Source organism: Hippoglossus hippoglossus, chromosome 13 (assembly GCF_009819705.1).
Source record: "Hippoglossus hippoglossus isolate fHipHip1 chromosome 13, fHipHip1.pri, whole genome shotgun sequence".
NCBI classification, from domain to species: domain Eukaryota; kingdom Metazoa; phylum Chordata; class Actinopteri; order Pleuronectiformes; family Pleuronectidae; genus Hippoglossus; species Hippoglossus hippoglossus.
In genome coordinates, this window is record NC_047163.1 from 20,263,394 (window position 1) to 20,284,495 (window position 21,102).

The window sequence follows — 21,102 nt, forward strand, 5'->3', positions numbered from 1 at the left end:
AGAATAAGCAGCACAGTGTGTGGGTTGGTGACACATTGTCCTTCTATGTGGGTTGGTTGGACCTCTGTGTATCTTGTTTGTCTGATAACACAACAAACATCACTAACATGAACAACAGAGAACGAGAAAGTTCTGACTTGAAACTTTATCTGAACTTGGGAAAATTAGCGGACCTATTTTAGTGTGCCACACCAGCACATAGACAAGGTTAAACTCCCTACGTGCCAGGAAACTTCTCATAATGACAGCTAAAGGCGCACAGTGTTCTTTATTCCACAGACATTCACAGATCTAATTAACACAGCCATCAGCCTGTCTATTTCCTCGTGATTAGCCGAGGGTTTTTTCCTTAATCTCAAAGAGTTGGAGTTTGGCAGTGTCTGTCTGCAGCTTGGCAGGGGTCGCAGACACAGAGAGCCACAAAGATCAGCCCCTGCCCACGAAATGAGAAAGATCAAAAACAAATCGCACCAGGACCACTGAAGGTGAGAACGGAAGTGTGAAGAGTTGTCACTGCGTAGGAACAAAACAACATTGATTTCTTGATACCCGCCACGCCTTCTGCTTGAAAGGTAGGTGAAAGGAACACTTTTTAATTATCTGTGGAACTGAGAGTGTCACTGAGTGAAAAGACAACGGGACTTGAAGGCGAGATGTTCCTTGAAGGGAACAGGGAAAAGACGCGACAGCCAAAGACTCTCTCCTCAGGATGAGCTGCCAAAGCTGACATGATATGAAGTTTGGAGCGTTTTATGTCAGTTTTCAAACTCTCCGTTTTATGTCAGTTTTCAGAGTTTCCTGCAATGAACTGGCGACTGTCTGAGAGTCATAACATCAGAACAACAGGTTATGTTTTCTGTGTTTTGACATTGAGTATGAATGTGTCATACTCACCATTGAGGCTATCTTTTGTTATTATCCGTTGTCAGTTTGTAATCCAGTATTAAGTCACTGCTTCCTGCTCTGCTTTCAAATTAAAAGCCTACCCCACCACGAACGTGAGATGTTGTTTTCTTTGAGCCACTGGAAGGCTTTCAATTATATGTTGTACTTATACACTTATTGTTTCACAACTGCTTCTACTTTGCTGTTGATTGAGCGTTGTTAAGCTACTGTCAAATTAACTGAATCATTTCACATTAAAAGGCTGCAAGGAAAGATAGAATCTTAACATGGAACATAAAGATAAACACAGCAAGCATGATTGGAATAAATCATTATAAATCACTCCATCTAATCTCTGCCTGTTTCATCTAAAGGCTCCTGTCTGTAGTTGAAGTTAGTGAAGGTGTGGTCATGATTTGAGTTACGATATTGTGGAAACAGCCCTTGTGTGTATAACAGTGTGATGCATGTGTTGTGTATGTGACTCCACTCACCCGGCTCAGCCCCATGTGGTAGCTGCTCTTCTCAAGCTCCAAGGACTCCAGCAACTCCTGCCCTGCCTGGAAACCAGCAAAACAAACATTCAGTCGACAGATAAACAAAAACAAGCCCGGTTTGTTCTGGGCCCTTGGACTTCTGCATGATCACATAGCCTGGTTGCCCAAAGGACGATAGCTTGGTGCCATAGCAACAAATACCATTCTCCCTGAGCACCAGCTCACTCACACACACACACACACACACACACACACACACACACACACACACACACACACACACACACACACACACACACACACACACACACACACACACACACACACACACACACACACACACACACACACACACACACACACTTCCCCTCGAACTGCCTCGAGGAAGCTGAAAGCACAAAACAAGTCATACAGAGAAGCTTCTCAGGTCCCTTCTCTCTTAGGATTCGTCCGATGTGTCAACCAAACCTTTAGAAGACAAACCGCACACTGCTCAGTCGCTGCTGCTGAACTCTGAGGTTTTCGAGGCTTATACTGGCATTAGTGACTGAGAATTTCAATATCTGGTAGTCAGTGACAATATTTATATTATTTGCCAAAAGAGGGAAAGATGAAGCCTCAAATCCCTTAGTTACTATATTCCACAAGAGGAAAGTGTTGAATTTCTATTTTTGCAGCAGTAGCAAGTCTGAAATGTGGAGTTGGTCTTGTGGCCATGATACTAAAATTTGAATATTTTGTGACACAAAGCAATTGTGTTTTTCTAATTCAAGTCCATTCATATGAATATGAGCACCGACCACTGGAGGCAGCATTCTTTGGGGGACAAAGAGTCTAAGCTGTTGTTGTTTTCTGTATCACAACTAGTTTGTAAACGCACCTTGTCAAAAAAAAAACTTGTGCATGGACACACAATTTCAATCCTGCAAGCGAAATACACCCAACAGTAACAAGGGATCAGTAATCAAAACGAGGTTCCATATGATCAATGATGACTCTTCAAGATTGTAAAAATAAATGTCCAAAGGGTTTACCTACTTTGAAACATGTTAAAAGGTTCAGTAGGTAGGATTTTATGAAGAAGGAGATGGTTCAATGAGTCACAGAAGAAATTAAGAGTATACTCCATCTGCTTAAAAAGTCAGTAACTTTATACAAAGTAGTATTAGGGCCACTTAACAGGAAAACAACCTTTAAGTGGAGAGAATAAAGAAGTAACATTATGAAAATAAAGTTGTAATATTACGAGAAAAAAAATGTTTAGGACATAAGAAGCACTTTCCACTCTCTGGATCCAAAATCTTCAACCAATCTCACCCTTTTATTTACGATGATGTAATATTAAGACTTAATTCCTCGCAAATCGGGCTATGGAGTTTGAATATGTATCTTACAAAAGGCAATCTCTAGTTGCATTATTGGAGATGAAGGATTCAGCTTTTTGGGGTTTGAACGATACTATGGTTAAAAGTCGGAATATCTTGGTCACTGTTTTTAATTGTCTCCTGTAAATTGGTTGTGACAAATCTCCAAAAAGCTGGGGGTCATATTGAGATATCTCTATAATCTGGCTGCTGATATCAGGGCTACATCACGCTGTATTAAGAGGAACTGACACAACTGGGTTGTTCGCAACAGAAATACTGAGAAAAAAAAATAGGTCACAGCACAGACACTTAACAAGTAACAGTGGGTAAATAATGGTGTACATAATGAAATGAATAACTGGAACAGAATGTTAATGTTTATCGGGAACAACTGCACCTTTCAAAATATGTGCTGTCAAACGGCTTATATTGTCTTTCCCATTTCTCTTTTTCTGAAGATCAATTCTTTCAAATTGTTCCTCCAATTATACACTGTCTCAGACCAACCCCTCTCGTCTTTTCATTCTTGACTTTCTTTCTTTGCCACCAATTGGCCGTGAGCTTGTTTTTCACTTATCTGCCTGATTAATCCACTTTTATCACCTCTGTTGACAGTACGTAGATAGTCCTTTCATATTCCACATTTAACTGACATACACAAATAGGCAGCCAATCAGTTTTGTCTTTACAGGGAAAAAAAACATTCTCTATATTTATGAGGAGGAATTTTCTTGCACAGCCTTAATGTGGAGATGCTTTGCCTGTACCAGCCCCCACCTCCCACTCATAAGAGCTAATCGCGCCCTCTGTGCAAAGCTGCTATATACTGCCTGAACAGAATGTGGAGAAGACATTAATCACATGCTCGGGGATGTTCCTAAACTGTTCTGATGCATGTACAAAAGGAATGGGAAGATAATGAGACAAGGAAGTACGTGGAAAGAGACGAGAGAGTGAGAAGGGGGAGAGAGAGGGAGAGAGAGAGGGAGAGAGAGGGAGAGAGAGAGCGAGAGAGTGGGAAAGAAAGAGCTCTTCCCGGTGCTGGTAATTAATCAGTACAGTAGCCGTATGCTGCCAGCCTGCACAATCATAATTAATTACACACAAGAGCGCACTTGGAGCAGGATGAGGACGGTGGAGAGAGGAGAGCAGGAGGAGAGGTGAAATGAAGTGATTCTGTTCACACCGAGGGATTCCAACGTGGAGGACTAAAAGTGATATACTGAATATCCAGATGTTATAGCTTCAATATTCAACCAATTATTACCCCCACCGAGCTTATTTTGTAAGCAAGACTACACAAACAACTGGTGGAAATATGTGGTATGGGGCCAGGATTGTTTTTGTTGCTTTCTTTAACATTGCGACATTGGGTGTCTTTCAACATTTTCTTTGGGAATAATGAATAGATCTAGATGAAAGAAAATCAGGCACATTTAGGGAACTGATGTCTATGAGTGCAGCTTGATTCAATTTAATGGGACTGGAAGGGGTTTGTGCTCCACTCTAGTTTTGATAAGTAAATAGGTTTGAGATTTTATTTTATTTTAGGAGGCACTTACACCTGCAGAAATTTGGAGTGATCAACACTGGCACAGCAGAGGGAACCGTATTCTGACCTTACTCCCCAACAATGCAGCTCACTTGCATGCCTTTATCAGACCCTTCCTGCATGCTTAACAGCCAACTATCAAACTTCTCACTTTCGGTTTGTCACGCAGGTTTTCCTTTAAATATTGTATTTAGATTGAGACTCTGACAATGTCATCAGGGTCTTTCTTGACAGAGCCCCTCGACAGCCATGGATAACATCATTTTTATAAGTTAGGTAAAGCTGATCTTGGTGTGAAATAAATAAAGAATAAAGAAAACAGCTGAGCCTCTTTCGGTTTGATGAGAATAACTTGCTCATTATTGCAAGGATACAGTGCTGCTGATTTTTAAGATCTTTCGGGAAATTTAATTCAACTGACAATTATCAATTTAGTTCCATTTCCATAGATTCATCATTAACCTCAACAATAAAACTGTCATAACTGAAGCTCATTATGTTTCACACACTTAATGACTTCTTTAAAAACAAATTGTATTCATGACTCTGCAGCATGTTAAAGGAATAGGCCCAGTCGATGACACAATATTTAGTGATTATTCGAAACTACCATTAACAAATAGCTGATAACCATTGAGAAATATTCTGTTTTCCTCAAACTGTGTGGACAAATTCTTTGTTTTCAAACAGCTTTGTTTCAGAAAGCATTTCTATGTAAGGATTAGAATGAGGCTTTAAGGATATCTCATCCATCTCCAACCCTTTGAGATTGAAGCATCACACCCCTTTAGTCCGCTGTTTGTAACAAACAGTAAAAAACCTGTACTAGTACCTGCTCATTTAAAAATAAACATTGAACTTCTTTCAGGCTCTGACCAGGGTGACCGAACATTCTCACAAGAGAGCAACAAAATAAAAAAAAGTCACACAACTCAAAGCAGCTCAGTTGATGTCCTACAAAGCCACACAATGTTGTGGGAAATGGATTTTCCTCTGGAGAAACTGGTCTAATGTGTGGCTGCGCTTCACAAGCTTGTTAGCAAAGAAAAGGTGGCCACGGATGAACTTTTCACTGCAACACATTCTCTGAGAAGTTTTGCTGTACCACTCATCTCAAAGTTTTCATTACATGTACTAGCTGGCGGGGAGATTATGAAGCAATACTTTCTATGCCTTTGAAGCTAAGTTCAATATACACAGTGTTGATAATTCACATCTGCTGGGCAAACACATATACTGTAGTACAGTCAGGAGAGGCAGACTTACTGTTACAGAAACTGAGAGGCTGTAGGTCATGATGTGCACCATGTACATTTTCATTTGGTTTTAAACTAGTCTGAATGTAACTTCAATCACAAGAAAAAGAAAACTATCTCCAAATATATTACAGAAACATATCAATAATACTGATCTGTTTTCAACAAGGAAACCCCATAAAAACCTCTCTCAGCCAGTGCTTTAAAGTACTGTGAACCTCAGTCTTTGGGAAAATTAATATTAGAACAACACTGTGGGAGGATTCTCATCAGATCTGTACTTGTTTTAAAATACAATTCACAGTAATGTATGTGTTTTTGCTGACAGGGCAAGAAAAAGTGTGTGAACCCATAGGAATGACCTGGTTTTCTGGTTTGCATTAATTGGTCATAAAATGTGATGTGATCTTCAACTAAGTCACAATCACAGACAAACAATGAGCTATTATCATGTGTCTCTTCATTTAACACAACCAATAAACATTTAAAGGGCTGGTGGAAAAAGTAAACGATCACATGACCGATCGAACCTCTTTTGGCAATAAAAAACTTGCTTCTTTTTGCTGTGGATCAGACCGGCAACACATTCAGGAGGAATTCTGGATCTGGTGGGAATGTTTAACTGAGCTCATTCCAGAGCATCTCTTTTGGGTGAATGTCTGAGCTCTGACTGGACCAACCTTGACATGTGCATTTTCTTTGTATGAGGTTATTCTGTGGTAAATTAGGTAAATTTAGGGTCATTGTCCTGTAAGATAACTTGAGTAAGTTAGGAATTCATGGTGGCTCCATCACTGTTGTGGTACTCAAGTACTGATTTTCAGGACTTGGACAGAAGAACAACATGGATTTTTGTTCTTCGTAATAGGCCATAATAATTTGGTGAAAGATATTGACTGTAACATTATTCAATTTTATGCAAAGGCAGGAATGTGTGTTCACTATGGGTTTTTTCCATCTCATTATTTAAGAGTGTGGTCTATCAGTGTGAAAGCAGGACTTAATGATTTCACGTTTAGACTGCGTAATGCTTTCACTCAAAACCCTGTGGTCACACTCAAATAAGCTCTGCATGTGCTTAGATTTGCTCTGCGAGAGCTTGCACTCGAAGTTTTGTTGATTGGACAGCTCTCCTCCTCGAGCTTACGCTGCTTCTATGTGCGCATGTGACACGTCTGCTCTTGCATTTGTCTCCACTGCTCTTTCGATTGCTGTTTGAGTGCGAGTGCTGGGTATTGAGTGAAAGAATTACAAAAAAGTTCTGCCCCAGACTGAAAGAGCTCTGTTGGGTTTCAAGGTGATCTTTGACAAACCTCACTTTGTGATGTTACCTTGGTTGGGCGGCGATACGGGCCCCTTGCTGTTCAACGATTTGAATATGAACAGTGGTGTTAAATGACTCCAGTGATTTGTTTCAGCTGTAACTCTCTACTTCCTTTGTACTTCATTACATTCAGTCATCTGGACACCCGCTTGTGGGGAGAGTAGCCAAAGCACTGAGTTATCTCCATTTATAGACAATCAATCCAGCTGTGAATGATGATTATCTAAACTCTTTCATATTACTCTGCAACCCTTTTCCAGCTTTATGCAAACTTAACAATTCAGCAAGACTTCTGAGATCTCATTTTTGTGAAGCATGATTCACTTCAGCAGATGCTTCTGGTGAATACAAACTCTGAACACTTGACTTCTTTTAAAAGTCAAAGAAAAAATTCAACCTTAATATTTCATTGGTTTGCTAACTCTTGACTCCAGTTAACTTTTGTTGATGTCATTAACTTGGAGTTTCTCATAGATTTTCATCCAAACAAAACAATAATTCAGTAATGCATAAATTCAATTCATCCCAAAGGACTGACTTTCTTTTTTCTTGCCACTGTATATTTAGTTGTTTTTATTGTTTTTTTATTTATTAGAATTTTTAACAATTGGTTGCATTACTCCAATGTATAAACAGAAAATGAACATATTGGATTAAACAAATTTAAATGGGAGTCAGACTTCTCAGCTATTTGAAATTGGTTAGAATAACACATAAAGCATCAATAATTTAAAAATAAAAGGCAAACATTTATTTGGTAGTTGTCAAATATTGCATGTTAGTTAGATGTAGGTTTTTCTCAATGAGATAATATCATCCAGAACAACTGTAGATAAAATAGATAGTGAGATTACGAGATGAATGGGTCATATAGAGAGTACAAAAGAGGCCACTATTAACTGGATGTAAACTACCGTGCAAACTTTGTAGGGAACTTTAGTTGATACATTTCGTATTCATCATGCACTGGCATCAGGGAGGTGCAGCAGGACAATGACACCACACATAGTGCCTGTTATAAAGAACTATCTTCAGGGACAGGAACAACAAAGAGTCCTGCAACAGATGGTCTGGCCCCCACAGAGCCCTGATCTGATCATAGAGTCAGTCTAGGATTGAATGAAGAGTAAGAAGCAACTGAGGCGGCAACAACAACAAAATGCCTGCCCAAGTCTACCTCTGAGATTTGGAGTTTTGAAGCGACACCAAATACTGGTTTGCTGCACTTTGTATGAAGTTAAGATACAATAAGAAACTATTCATGGCAAAGCAGTCTCATTTAATTGTTCCTGCTTAAATATTTGCACAGTAAAGGTCATAATAGGGTAAGGGAGGAGGATCATCTTTAATATTTGTTTTATTGTCAATATTTCTCTTATAGTTCATAAACCCTGCCTTCTCCATGTTAGCAGATTGGACATAGACAAAACTAAAAAGTAAAAGTACAAGTAATTGTCATTTTAGGTAGTTTTTAATCACACTGCTGTATGTTTACCTGTTAATGTTTCTGATAAGTTTGGTTATGATGCTATAAAAACAAGGTGAAACATCATGATTGACAGCTGAGGCAGGACCTCAATACTGTGGCTCCACTCCACGATCACTACTACACAGACTCTGCCCCAAACAAAGTCATCAGCACAAGATGGCAGCACCTGTACCCAGGATGTTTTGGGTTCATTTTTGTACAGTGGCAAGTGAGGACGTGTCGTCCATCTTTATACACAGTCTATGATCCTGCTGCTAAAAAAAAACTCTGTTGAGCACCAAATTAATTCCGAGGACAATGCCTTCAGTGGAAAACAAAGGGCTTTAGGCCAAGGGCCATAGATAAGGTTGAGGGACCGCACATTCATTTTAAAGATCTGACTGTGGGGAGCCCCTCAGAGAGCAGTTTCCATCACAACAGAAGTCACTGTCCAGCCACACACAACAGCACTCGTAAGTATCAGGTTAAACCTTCCAAACACTCACCCTCTTCTCATCTGTGACAATGTAGTTGCGGCCGTGCCTCTTGGTCAGATGTGGTGCCAGGACATCAAAGCGCCTGCGGAACTCAGAGAACACCATGTGGTCTGGGTACCCTAGAGACAGGCATGGAGCAGAACAGAGATTAGAGTATAACAACAAAAAAACAAACACCAAGGTTAGAAGAGAGTCAAGTGTGTGTCAAAGGTCAACTTTTATTTTCAGAAGAAAAACTGACCAAATTTAAAAGTTACTTCAACAGACTTAGGAGCAAAGAGGCAAAGTGAGGAAGGTTTGACAGGTTGAAATGTTGGAGGTCACAAGGGTTTCTCAAGCTTTTAGAGAGGTACGAACAGTAACAAAGCCGATGGGAAGAGATTTTTATTGAGGGACAAAGCGTTAAAGGACCTAAATAACCTTTGAATGAAGACAGAAAATAATTGGACAGCAAGCTGTTAAAGGTTATTGGGGCCCTGTCAAATTCTGTATCTCTGGAAGTTAATTTCATCACTGGCTTAAAAATCATTTGGGCATGAAAAAAAGATAGTGTAGGTTCATACTGACATCATCAGACAGACAAATGAATCATGGAAAAGTTTGAAAGCAGGTTTAACTTGGGTGAACTGGAACATTTGAAAAAGTAACTTTTGTATCTGACAGAATAGCTAAGATCAAGAAATACATTTTAGAATATAAAGAGGGGCATCCGATCTTTGATAGCAGCAGTTAACACTTCAAATTATTAAGGTTTTCAGGACTCAATAAGAAATAACATTACTGTGGTCAGACACTGTTGATATGGCAAACAGGCAGCAGATACAAACTGAATAAAATAGGATCAAGTATTGACCCTTGTGGAACTCCACATGTTACAAGAGTCACAGAGCAGTACTCTTCAGAAAATAATCACTATTGTAACACAAGGAAGACCATCCTTATATAATTTACAAATAAAGAGATAAAGTAGTCCTCCTTACCTTGCCTATAGATGCGCAGTGCATCCAGTAGCTTTGACCCTCGGAGCTGAGCTCTCAGGAGGCCGACATCCAGAGTCATAAGGCCCGAGTCAGGGCTCTCACCGTGTGTCACACGAGGCTCACCTCCTCCTCCCACTGCCTCTGCTTTGGGCAGCAGGCAGTGGACAAAGTGAACCCTGGAGCGACGAACCATGTCAATCAGAGCGTCCTAAAAACAGAAAGGACATGACTGTGACATCAGCTTCTGCTTGTTGTCAGTAAGTGAAACTACTGATTAGATCTCAAGTCATGTTTAAGATGGGTAGAGAAGTAAGCTGGGAATTACATGATGCCAACAAGCTCTATGTGAGGAAACTGTCAAGCAGTGTTTTTTGTACAGGTCCACACCTTTGTGAGAGCAGTTGTGTTTAGAAGACAAACACAGAAAAGAAACACTTGTGTGTGTGTGTGAGCACACACACACACACACACACACACACACACACACACACACACACACACACACACACACACACACACACACACACACACACACACACACACACACACACACACACACACACACACACACACACACACACACACACACACACCTGTGTGAGCCTGAGAACTGGATGATGAAAAGACTGTTTCATCTACTTACCACTTGGAGTTTGACCTGGATACACAGGCTCTTCTTCTTGACGGCGGCCACACCTGTGGTGAAGGTTTTCCTCATGCTGGTGGCCCGTCGCAGGGCGAGCTGAGAGCTGCCTTCCAGACCAGCTATGGAGCCCGACAACACGGTGGCCCCGCTGGCCCGGCCCATAAACAGACCACTGATATTCTTCCTGTGGTGGCAAGAGGATGAATTGTCTTTATACTCACAGCTGCACTCATTTTCATACCCATCAAACCAGGTTGAAATGACTTTTGCTTTCTGACATTATCATGCTGGCAGTAACCATGAGAAGATGGGAAATTGACAACAATTGCTTGTTCTTAACCTGAATGTTTGGAATAATTTGTAATAATATGAAAAAAATAAATTCTGCAGCTTCAGTGTCTCAAAGATTGATTTCTGAGATACCCACTGAAATCAGACAAATATCATCAGATGACCAGTTGCTTGGTGAAATATGAGGAATCAAGCAATTAATCTGTAAAATGAAAGAATTCTACATGCAAATTACACACATGGAATCTAGTTTGATATTCATGGGTACTTCTGGTAATTTTCTCTTTTAGTTTACTGGTACAGTCAACTTTCTAAACCTGCCTTGTCCAGTGTTAATCTCCTGGAGCTATTTCAGAATTATTCCTTGTTATTAGTGAGTCCTCCTCAAACATTTTTACAAATAAAAGATTAATTCAGCTCGATATAAAGCATTGCAGCAAACTTTTGTAGGGGCAATTTTGACCCGTGGCTTGAACCAGTTGCTGACCACTGATGTAGATTAACCAAGGACATAGAAGAAGACGTGTTTAACTCACTCCACAGACTGAAGGCACACTGACTGCTACAAAGCACTATATTTATTCAATTTCTATTATTATCGAACGTATCACGTGTCCCAATAGCACCAAACACGTCACTATACTTCCCTGGGACATAGACAGAAAGACAGACAGACATTTGTGAAAGTAGTAACTTGATAAGGCATTCAAACTATAATTGAATGGAACTGAGAGGCCCAACGATTGAGAAGAAAACCTTTCCTAAATCATCCCATCAACAGCAGCAGCCTGGACTGTTGACTGAAAGCGAGGTGGCTCCATGGATTCATGCCGTTGACTCTAGATTGTGACTCTACCATCTGCATTCTCAGCAAAAATCCAGATTCATCAGACCAGATGGGTTTTTTCAGTCCTCAACTGTCCAGTGTCAGTGAGTCACGGCAGCCTCACATTTCTGTTCCTAGCTGACAGGAGTTGAACCTGAAGTGGTCTCTGCTGTTGTAGACCATCCACCTCAAGGTTGGACGTGTTGTTCATTCTAAGCTATGCTTTTGAACCGCTCCTGATTTATCACTAAGCTTTTCAGTCCACAGGAAATTTCATTACTCTCGCTTGTCATTTTGTGTGATTTCCACCCTCATATTTTGTAATGAAGGTTGATAGGTTGACAGGGACTCAATGTTGGAGGCTTGGCCCAGGAAAGTCATCCGGTGCAGACAAAAAGTTTTGTTTTTCTCTTTAAGTTAAGAATCAGTCAAATAACTGGTCGAATCAAACAAAAAGCGACACCGCAGTACTGGAAACAGTTTGACAAAGCACTGTTTACTTATCACCACGAACACTGCCCTAATAAACTGAAAGCTCTGTGTGTAATACTGTGTTGCACATACTTCTGGGAGTCCTGCAGCAGTGTGGCAGCGTTTTGGGCAGCAGGGTTGTGCTTGGCATGGCTCAACCAACCCTGAGCATTGTACTCCACCCAGTTCGTCCCGTGGCTGTGACCAAGCAGAAAGAGGTGGGGCTTCTCTCCTCGCAACAGCAGACTAGCTCCTGCAGCACACAGAGAAGATTAAAAAAATTCCCTCCAGTGACATCAGGAACATTGCTGTTTGTTATTCCTGCAACTCTCCAGTAAACCGCTGATGATGGGTTGAGCGCTCACCTTTGTTTTCTCCCTGTGCAGAGCCGTAGTAGCTGAACAGTCTCTCCAGCATCGTTTCCTCTGAACCTCCAGGCTGAACAGCCTCCTCCTCCATCAGCCACAGAAGTCCCCGAGCCTCGTCCTTCCTGGCCAGAGTGCGAACCTGTGATGGATGTGGACAGTCACTAATGTCACCAATCTTTTCTTTTACAATCACTTTGACCTTGATGGGACAGGTTTATTCAAAACATAAATAACATGCACCTTTCACATTGGGCACACACTGTACAGTAAGAGCCTGACCAGCTATAGCTTGACATCTTTCCAGACTCATGTAGCCCTGATGTTTTAGAGCTGATCAGGCTGATACGGGTTATTCTGGTCCTAGGATTAGTTTTTGGGATATGCAATTTCACTCAAAGCTATAATACCTAATTTTGTCAGAGGAAACATTTTAAACACTTTAACTTCGTGCATGATAAAGTCCTCTGACAGCATGTTATGGAGGTTTTCTACTCACGACATGATTGCCTACACCTGAAGCGAGTAATTGTTGTAGGTGCTGGAGAAGTCAGTCAGTCAAAGCTGCAGCAAATTCAAAACTCTTCATAATTGTAACTGTGGACAAAACACTATCAGGATCTGACAAATATTAACGGATCAGATTAGTTATTCCCCAAAGTCAAATCTTTCTGATGTGATTAAGAGAAACTCCAGGTTCTCCAAAAGCTTTTCTGTGTCGAAGGTGGTTATGATGTTGTCTGGTGATAACTAACAGTGTGTTTCATTAGATAACTTCTGAGTGAGTGTCTACCTTTGATTAAATGAATGAATTATGGATGTAGTGACTTTTTCTATCGTTTGGACAAGGGCGTCACTGATGAATTTTATATCCATGTTGATGAGAGAATCAAGACAAAGGACTCGATGGAAAGATTGGATCTTTGTTAGGCTTTAAAAGGACGTATAGAACTCAGCAGGGGAACGATCAGGTCCTGGTGATTTGTTTCAGGCATTAGGTTGAGAGCATCGGAAGGTTCTTCCTGTGTTAGTGGTGAGTCTATATTGGCTTGTTAGTCGCTGAGCTGTGGTAAATCAATACTGCTGAGAAATGAGTTGATGTCTTCCTCACTTGGGTAATTTTCTGATAAATACAAGCTGGCATAGAAACATTGGAAAATCTGTATTTATCTCTTCAGGGGAGTGTGTGGGCATCCCTGCTGAGTTCTTATGATTGAGATTGTTACTTCTTTTTTTTGTAAATACCAGATGTATTGTTGTAGTGGAAGTTTCTTATTGGATATGGAATTGATTTCATTATTTCTGATTTCATGTAGTTGAAATTTATATTTTCCTCTTCTTTCTTTTTGTTTACAGAATATGAAATAATCTTTTCTCTTTTTACATTTTTTCTTCCGAGCTGGTGTTGACTGTGGGGGGTCATTTGTTTCCAGGAAGGAGGCCCACTTGCTTTTATTGGAAGTGCTAAAATCTGGGCTCTTGAAAATAGATGTGTTAAAGCGCCATCTGGTGACACTGTGGGTTTATACATGCTAAATCTACTCCATGTGTTACAGGGCCATGATCGCTAACAGTGACGGGTGGATCGCTGAATAGAAAATACTTGGTATAATGTAATTTCTGTGAGGAAGTAATCAATGCATGAATATGAATGGTGCTTCAGGGAGAAGAGCGAACACATTCTGTGCAGAAACCTCTTTTTTGTCTCCCTTTTTTATCTTATGAAAACATGTTTACCTTATTCACTTTATTTAACACCAGGCAGATTTAAATAAATGGACAAAAACTGGCATATAACGAACCACAGCCAAGGATTCTAACTTTCTAGCTTCAATAACTTTCCTCGTTATGCCTCTAACATTGTTATTCGCACAACAAGTCACCACATCAGAGCTGAGTGAGTCGACACACTCACACAGGCTCACAGTAATTGGCCAGAGCTGAAATATTTGCAGTAAGCAGCCATCAGCAGGGGTGCATTGATATTTCAACACTTCTTTCTTTACTGATCGATGAAATAGTCATTTCATGAGCAAGTATTCTACTGGAAGAGTGCACAATAAAGATTCTGCAGAAAGGCACAACTGTCTCATGAATTATCCTGGAAGAATGCCTGCCATGGTTTTTTTCTTACTACTTTAAATACGTGCTTCCAATCAGCACCTGGAGTTAATAAGACACAAGTTCCCCACTTCTCTTTTGTTGGATTCCTAGTAGCCGAGAATAAAGTCTGACTGGGGTGAAGTTATTTTCAACTGAATTTGCAATGGCTGATTTGGTTCTAGTATATTATTTAGATCAGGTCTAATTATCTTCATGTTTAATTCAAACCAGGACTCTGGTCTCTATTTCTACCTCAGCCGAAGACGTTGTATTTTCACCTCGGTCCTTTTATTTGTTAGTTAGCAAGGTTAGGCCAAAACGACTGGACAGATGACAGCAAAACCAGGTGGAGGGATGCAGTATGGGTCAGGGAAGAACCCATTCAATTTTGGGGCAGATCCAAGATTTTTTTTTTACTTTCTTTAACACTGTGAGATACATAAGATTATGTTAAGATCCATATAAAGGGGACTAATATCTACAAATGACAATTGGTTGCATCTTGGTTGTACTGTTGGGACTATTGTGACTGTGTGCGGAGGTATGCGCTCTACTGAGTGCTATTCTAGTAGAAAATATAGTCAGGCAGGTTTTTGATATAAAAAAAGTCTTATAACCAAGTGGATTAAACATTGCTTGAAATATGACAACACCTCCTGTAAAAACTCAATCTGATCCCTGAAAAATGTGGAGGTCTTTAGCAAAGAGTAAATGTAATAATCTTGCAATAAAACCAGCAAACTGATAAATGATCTTTGGATGGTTGGAAACAGCCCTTCGGCGAGCCCTGACACAAACTCATAAACTGCAGATTAATGCCACAACTGCTGCTCTTCTTGTCAACACAAATATCTGAATCCTGCTCCGTGGCTTCCTCTGCTGTGATTTGTACATTGCGATACTTCAAATCGTGTGCTTGGCCGAGATCAGACTGTCTAAATAAAGAGGAGGGACCTCTGCAAACAGGCACCGTTTGATTAGATTGAAAGTTAACAGACTCTCAGGGTCTTTCAGTCAAGAAGAGATGTGCTGCTGAAACTGGCAGTCACTATGTAATTTTACATCTTTCCAGAGTGTATTCTCAATAAGCTTGTTTATAGGTTTGATCAGAAATGACAAGCTGGGGATTTAGCTTTGTTGTATGCATCATTTATTATCAAGCAAATTAAAGTGTGATTGCATGTTCAAGGGTATTTTGTTTGTTCCTTTTCTTTCACAACATTTCTGGTTAATCCTTTGCAGTCAAGGTCTCCACAACTAAATCAAAATATGAGGCCTTTGAGTGAGCATTTTCTGATCTGTCGCTTCTATCAACAGAACGACAAACATTGTCATTGCCTTCCAAGACTTTTAAAAGTCATCCATGTGAACATTTCTGAAACTGGAAGCACTATCCTTAGGGAATGTTTAGATTTAGTCACAAAAACTATTACTACTTTTAAATAGGTTTAGGGAATCTAATTAGTGCTAAACACAAAGTAAAGCTGAAAATTACCCTGAATGGTAGATTATTAGTCTTGATAATAGATCCAAGTTAAAGAAAAAAAGAAAGTTTGATTAAATGATGGCACTACGTTAAAGGGTGAGGGATCAGAAAAGTTATTACCACATTCTAAGGGTGAAACAGCGATACAGCTCAGAGTGAGGAATCTAACAATGGCACTGGAATGGTCATTTGGACACACCATCTGGGAAAAATATGTGCAGAAAATGTTGAGTCAATCCATCCAGTATATGTGGAGATATTTGACAGTATAAGTGGAAACTTTGCTAGTTGTATTGTAGGAAAGATCAGATGATCCTCAAAGTCTGTAGGTTTCATCCCCTGGACACCATGAATATTTCATGGTGTCCAGGGGATCATTTCATGAGAATCTCAACACCATATATATGTCTGATTATTTACATTGAGATAAAAGCATATGTTGATGCCACATAGTGACTACAATATACATCAGTGCTGCACATTTTCGGCAAAGGCCTGGTGCCACACACGTGTACTTCTAATAACTGGCATGCTGTAAGAAGCCGATGAGCAGAGAGCAGAGAGACCTTTTCAAGCCAACAAGAATGAAACAACTCAAACTCAATTCCAATTAATACTGATGGAGTAGGAGGAAATCCAAAAAGAAATGGAGCAAAATACAAAAAAAATGAGCCACAATCACGAAGAGACAAACTAAGTGGATGGAGGCAACGGGCCTGGAACAGCATGATAATCAATGTCTGCTTTGTCTCTAAGGGTAAAGATTTAATTTGACAAAATGTTATGGGTTGTAAACAACCAATATGTGGCTGATAAATAAGAATAACACTTCATTTGGGACAAGCAAGAGAAACTAATGCAAATTAGATCATCGCTTTAGAGAATGGAGGGCTTGTTAAAAAGCTTATTTATTCCATCTACTTCAAAGATCAATTAAATCCGTGTTGTAGACTCTAACTGATTTAGAATGAACATTTTTAGTCATGCATGAAGCCTACGGTTAGATTATCCCAAACCATTTTGAAATTGACCAAAGTAACAATGACCATTGAAAGTCTCTCTACTTCATTTTCATTAAAATCCAGTCAAATTATTTCTGTCCAATCAATTTTAGTTCTTACTTTAGGTTTAAAATTAGAATTGAGTACAACAAATTAAAACAAAACAGAAATTAAAAAGATGTTGATTATCACCCTATTATTTAAATATTATCATACATCATGAGATTTCAATTTGATGAAACTCTTTCTTTCCAATATTGTGAATTACTGCCTTTCAAATGAGTTTATGTTTTTGATGTGGGTTGTTTGTGTGTTTGTTGGCAAAACATCTGAAATATTTCAATCAAAATTGGAACATGTAAAATATTTTTAGCCATTTTTGACATCGTCAGATAATTAGAGTATTGGACATATAAAAGTTGGAGAACTTATATTTTCACATTAATATCTATAGTGTAAATTCAAACACAGATTCGGTTTTCTTTGCATTTTAATTGGAATACTGGATGCATTTCCTTTTCTTTAGGTCATAGAACTGTATAGAGGCCACGATGGAATATTTTTCATAAAATACTGCCCCCCCCCCCCCCCCCCCCCCCCCCCCCCCTTCCAAAAGTAACCTTTCTTCCTGATAGACTGTCTCCTCCAATATGCAAATATGTATGGTCTCTAATTAAATCAACTGAATCCTCTGTATAACAAGTCTCTTTTCTGGTACCAACTTTCATAACCGTTTTTAATCAATAATACTACGTTGACAACAGCTTAGGCCAAACTGATTGATCAGGGTGTGGATTGTACATGGATATATGGTAGGATAAAAGATGGAAACATGAATCGGATGAAATAACAATAAGTCTGTTGCCAGGGAAAGTCAAGTTACAGTATTTAAAAATAGACACTGCTCCTTGTTTACCAATACATCTTAACTAAATGCAACTTACCTCTGGACAATGCATCAGTGTCATCCCAAGTCAAATGAGCACAAAGCAGAAGTTTTCTTTCCATGCTCTCAGATCAGATGGCTTTAGTGCTCAGTGATACCAGCTCTGCTAGATTAGCCCTAAGCTACAGTTATTTGCTCTTGCCAGGGGTGATGAATGGGGCAATTTGCTGGCTCTGTCATATTTTGTAGAGCACGTTTACACTACGACCTGATTTGCATTAATGTCTCTCTGACTAAGATTAAAACTCAGGCTCAAACTAACGACCCTTGAATCTGAACGGGAGCAGCCTCAGCGTTTTACCAGACACAAACACAAAGTTAAGATGTGCTGTTGTGACGACCGCTCATTTCTCATGAGGGGCTCCAGGTAGGAGCAGAACACAACAGCATCACATGCACAGATGCATGGAACATAGACAGTGTAGGTGAGGTTTCTTGTGCTTACCAGAGCTTGGGATGAGGCTTGGTCAATAGCTGCTACAGACCGTGAGGTACTGCACTCTATGTCATCTAAAGCAAGTTCTATGTTTTCCTAGATGCAGGAGGGGATAAAGGCTCAGGTTAGTGATCTACAGCAAATTAACCAGCAGAAGATGATTCAATCAATAAATCACAAGTGGAGCTATTCACTGCAATTATGGTATTAGCCATTACTAGATTGTAGATTGGGTTGTGTAAGTATTTGTAATTAGTGCAATGTTTCTATAATATTTCTCATTTGATTATGCATACAAGTATAATTGAGTTAATTTGTCTTTGAATAATATGATTCAATTATGGTAAGTTAAGTGGAAAGGATGGAGGTTTCTGAGACCAACCTCTGAAAGTGAAAGAGTTTCTGTGTATATTGTATATATGCAGGCCATGCTGCTTTACTGTTTATATAAACATAATCTGTGTTTACACATTTTCTCAGTTACCTATCGTTATATTATTCATAACTGTCTCTGACCTTTCAGCTTCCAGGCAAAACAGTGGAGGTGAATAGAATCCAGCATAATAACAATACCTCGATGTGAACAGTTTTAATTGGAACTGCTTCCAACATTGGCAGTGGTCTTTTTTTCTTTTAGGCCAAATGAATTTCGATTAGCCTCCACTTTAATGGAGGTGGGCATATTCAACCTGACCAAGTAAACCTGATTCTCTCGGTAAGGTGAGTAAAAAACTTGTTATTTGAATGAAATAAGCATTTAAGAAGTAAGGCTATGTTTAATTAAGTGGATTTTCAATCAACACAGACAATCTGAGGAAATAAAAAAGCTAATGTTTTAGTGTCTATTTTCTCTCTGGGCCACTGTCTAATACTGTGCTCTGTCTGCCACGCAGCACCTCCTTGTATCTCTCTAGCTCCTGGACGAAGGTGCGTTCGTGGAACAGGGTCTGCAGCCTCTCCTGGGTGTAGTTATGACAGAGCTCCTCGAATGTGGCGCCTCGCTGCTGTTGAGCAAGGCGAGGATTCTGGAAACCCGGAGTGTCCACGATCAGCAGCGAGCACAGAGAGTGCTGGCTGGACTTCAGAGCTCTGAGGGACAGAAATGGATCATGATGTAGCTTAGACACTGGAAAGCAGCAGATTGTCTGTTTAAAACCCAAAGATATAACATTCTTATGTACAACAGAGACAAAATCAGTTTCTGGCTTAACAAATCCTCATTCTGAATATTTTTTAAAGAAAATCAATATACAACAGGTAGACAGAATAAAAGAACGGTTATGTGCATAGTACCAGCTTATAAAAAAACTCTTAACACCTTTTATGAGATACTTTGTTACGCTAATGTTTGAATTGTTTTTATGCAAAGAAATTGCAGCAGTTTCTTGACCAAATCAGAGGTTCTGTAATTTATTTTAATTTAACCATGTTAGTTTCATTGTCTGTCTGGTTTTTATATTTGTGAGTGATTCACTTGTATTTGGGCACTGACTATGTTATCAGTATAAATGAATAATAATATTTGGTATAAATTCCTATAGGGTGTGTAAACTGTAAAGATCAATACTCAAATGCAGTTGTTTGCAAAGGTTTATATTTGGATGATTTTTAAGGTGAACAGAGGAAAAGAAAAGAAAAAGTCCCTGCAGACATTAAAAAACATGAGCCATACATAATGTTAAGTGAGGTTGTGTAGCAGTGGCCAGCAGCCAGTGGCACTAGAAGCATTACACTAATGTAAAGTGTGGAAAGTATAGAAAGATAAATGTGAAACCCTCGCGATTAGATCTGACATCTGTGAGTAACACCGTGTGTGCAGGGTTTTCTAAAAGAGCTGCTGCAGAGGCTGTCGAGACAAAGGCGCAGTAAAACGAAATGAACTAGAAAGAAGTGAAGCAGCACATTGATTTCACAGCCTCCGATGTAACAATGCCACAACTAATTGTTGCAAAACAAATGCATCTGAACAAAAGGTACTCCTGAAAGGAACATTTAAACAACACTATGAATCTGCAGACTGTGTATGTGTGCCACAGTACAAGAGCAGCACTGTGCATACTGTTAACTGAGAAGAGAAATATTCATATTTCATTGGTTTTACAACATTATAAATGTGGTTTGAAATTGCTTTGACTAATGGATGGATCACAAAAAAGGTGGGAGTAAAGTAATGTGAGCCAAAGTGTTTACAACATGAAAGGTGTTTCAAAGTGCTTTAACTTTTAAAAAGGGATGAAAGAAACAAAGAGAAGCAGTAAAGGGAGTTCATTGTAAACATTGACAGGAGATGATGTGGCACTTTAAGTGTCATGTGAAGTGTGGCAGTGGAATTAGCTGATATGCACAAAAGTAGAGGAGGTGTCCATTTGCTTCAGTGCCATTTGAAAGCTGGAGCTAAACAATCATCAAGTTTGAGTTGCACGGCTTTCAGAGAGTATTCAGACCCTTTACACAGCTGTTGTAAATGTAATTTTAAATGGTTAAAATCACAATTTTACCCATCAATCTGCACTAAGTAAGTCATAATGGCAAAGGGGAGTACACAGCAGGGAGTTGGAGTGAGCGCTGGGGAAATTTGGACTGTTAAGGGGAAGAAAACAGGTAAGAATGAAACAATGAGTGGATAAAAAGGAGGAGAGGAAAAAAGAGGGAAAGAACAGAGGGTTGAAGCTAAAACTGAAAAGGAAGTGAAGAAGAGAAAAAGA

At 39.5% G+C, this 21,102-nt stretch overlaps 1 protein-coding gene across 12 annotated transcripts in view; it reads right to left on the bottom strand.

The window, feature by feature from the left end:
* Positions 1–21,102, bottom strand: part of myo18ab (myosin XVIIIAb) — a 126,182-nt gene that overhangs the window by 56,540 nt on the left and 48,540 nt on the right. For all 12 annotated transcript variants that reach the window (XM_034604268.1, XM_034604267.1, XM_034604265.1 and 9 more), the window contains 8 exons: positions 19,294–19,486; positions 18,407–18,493; positions 12,426–12,567; positions 12,154–12,313; positions 10,470–10,656; positions 9,827–10,034; positions 8,856–8,965; positions 1,380–1,445 (listed from right to left, as the gene is read on the bottom strand). In XM_034604268.1, the coding sequence (XP_034460159.1) occupies positions 1,380–1,445; positions 8,856–8,965; positions 9,827–10,034; positions 10,470–10,656; positions 12,154–12,313; positions 12,426–12,567; positions 18,407–18,493; positions 19,294–19,486 (1,153 nt within the window). The remainder of the gene's footprint in view (positions 1–1,379; positions 1,446–8,855; positions 8,966–9,826; positions 10,035–10,469; positions 10,657–12,153; positions 12,314–12,425; positions 12,568–18,406; positions 18,494–19,293; positions 19,487–21,102) is intronic.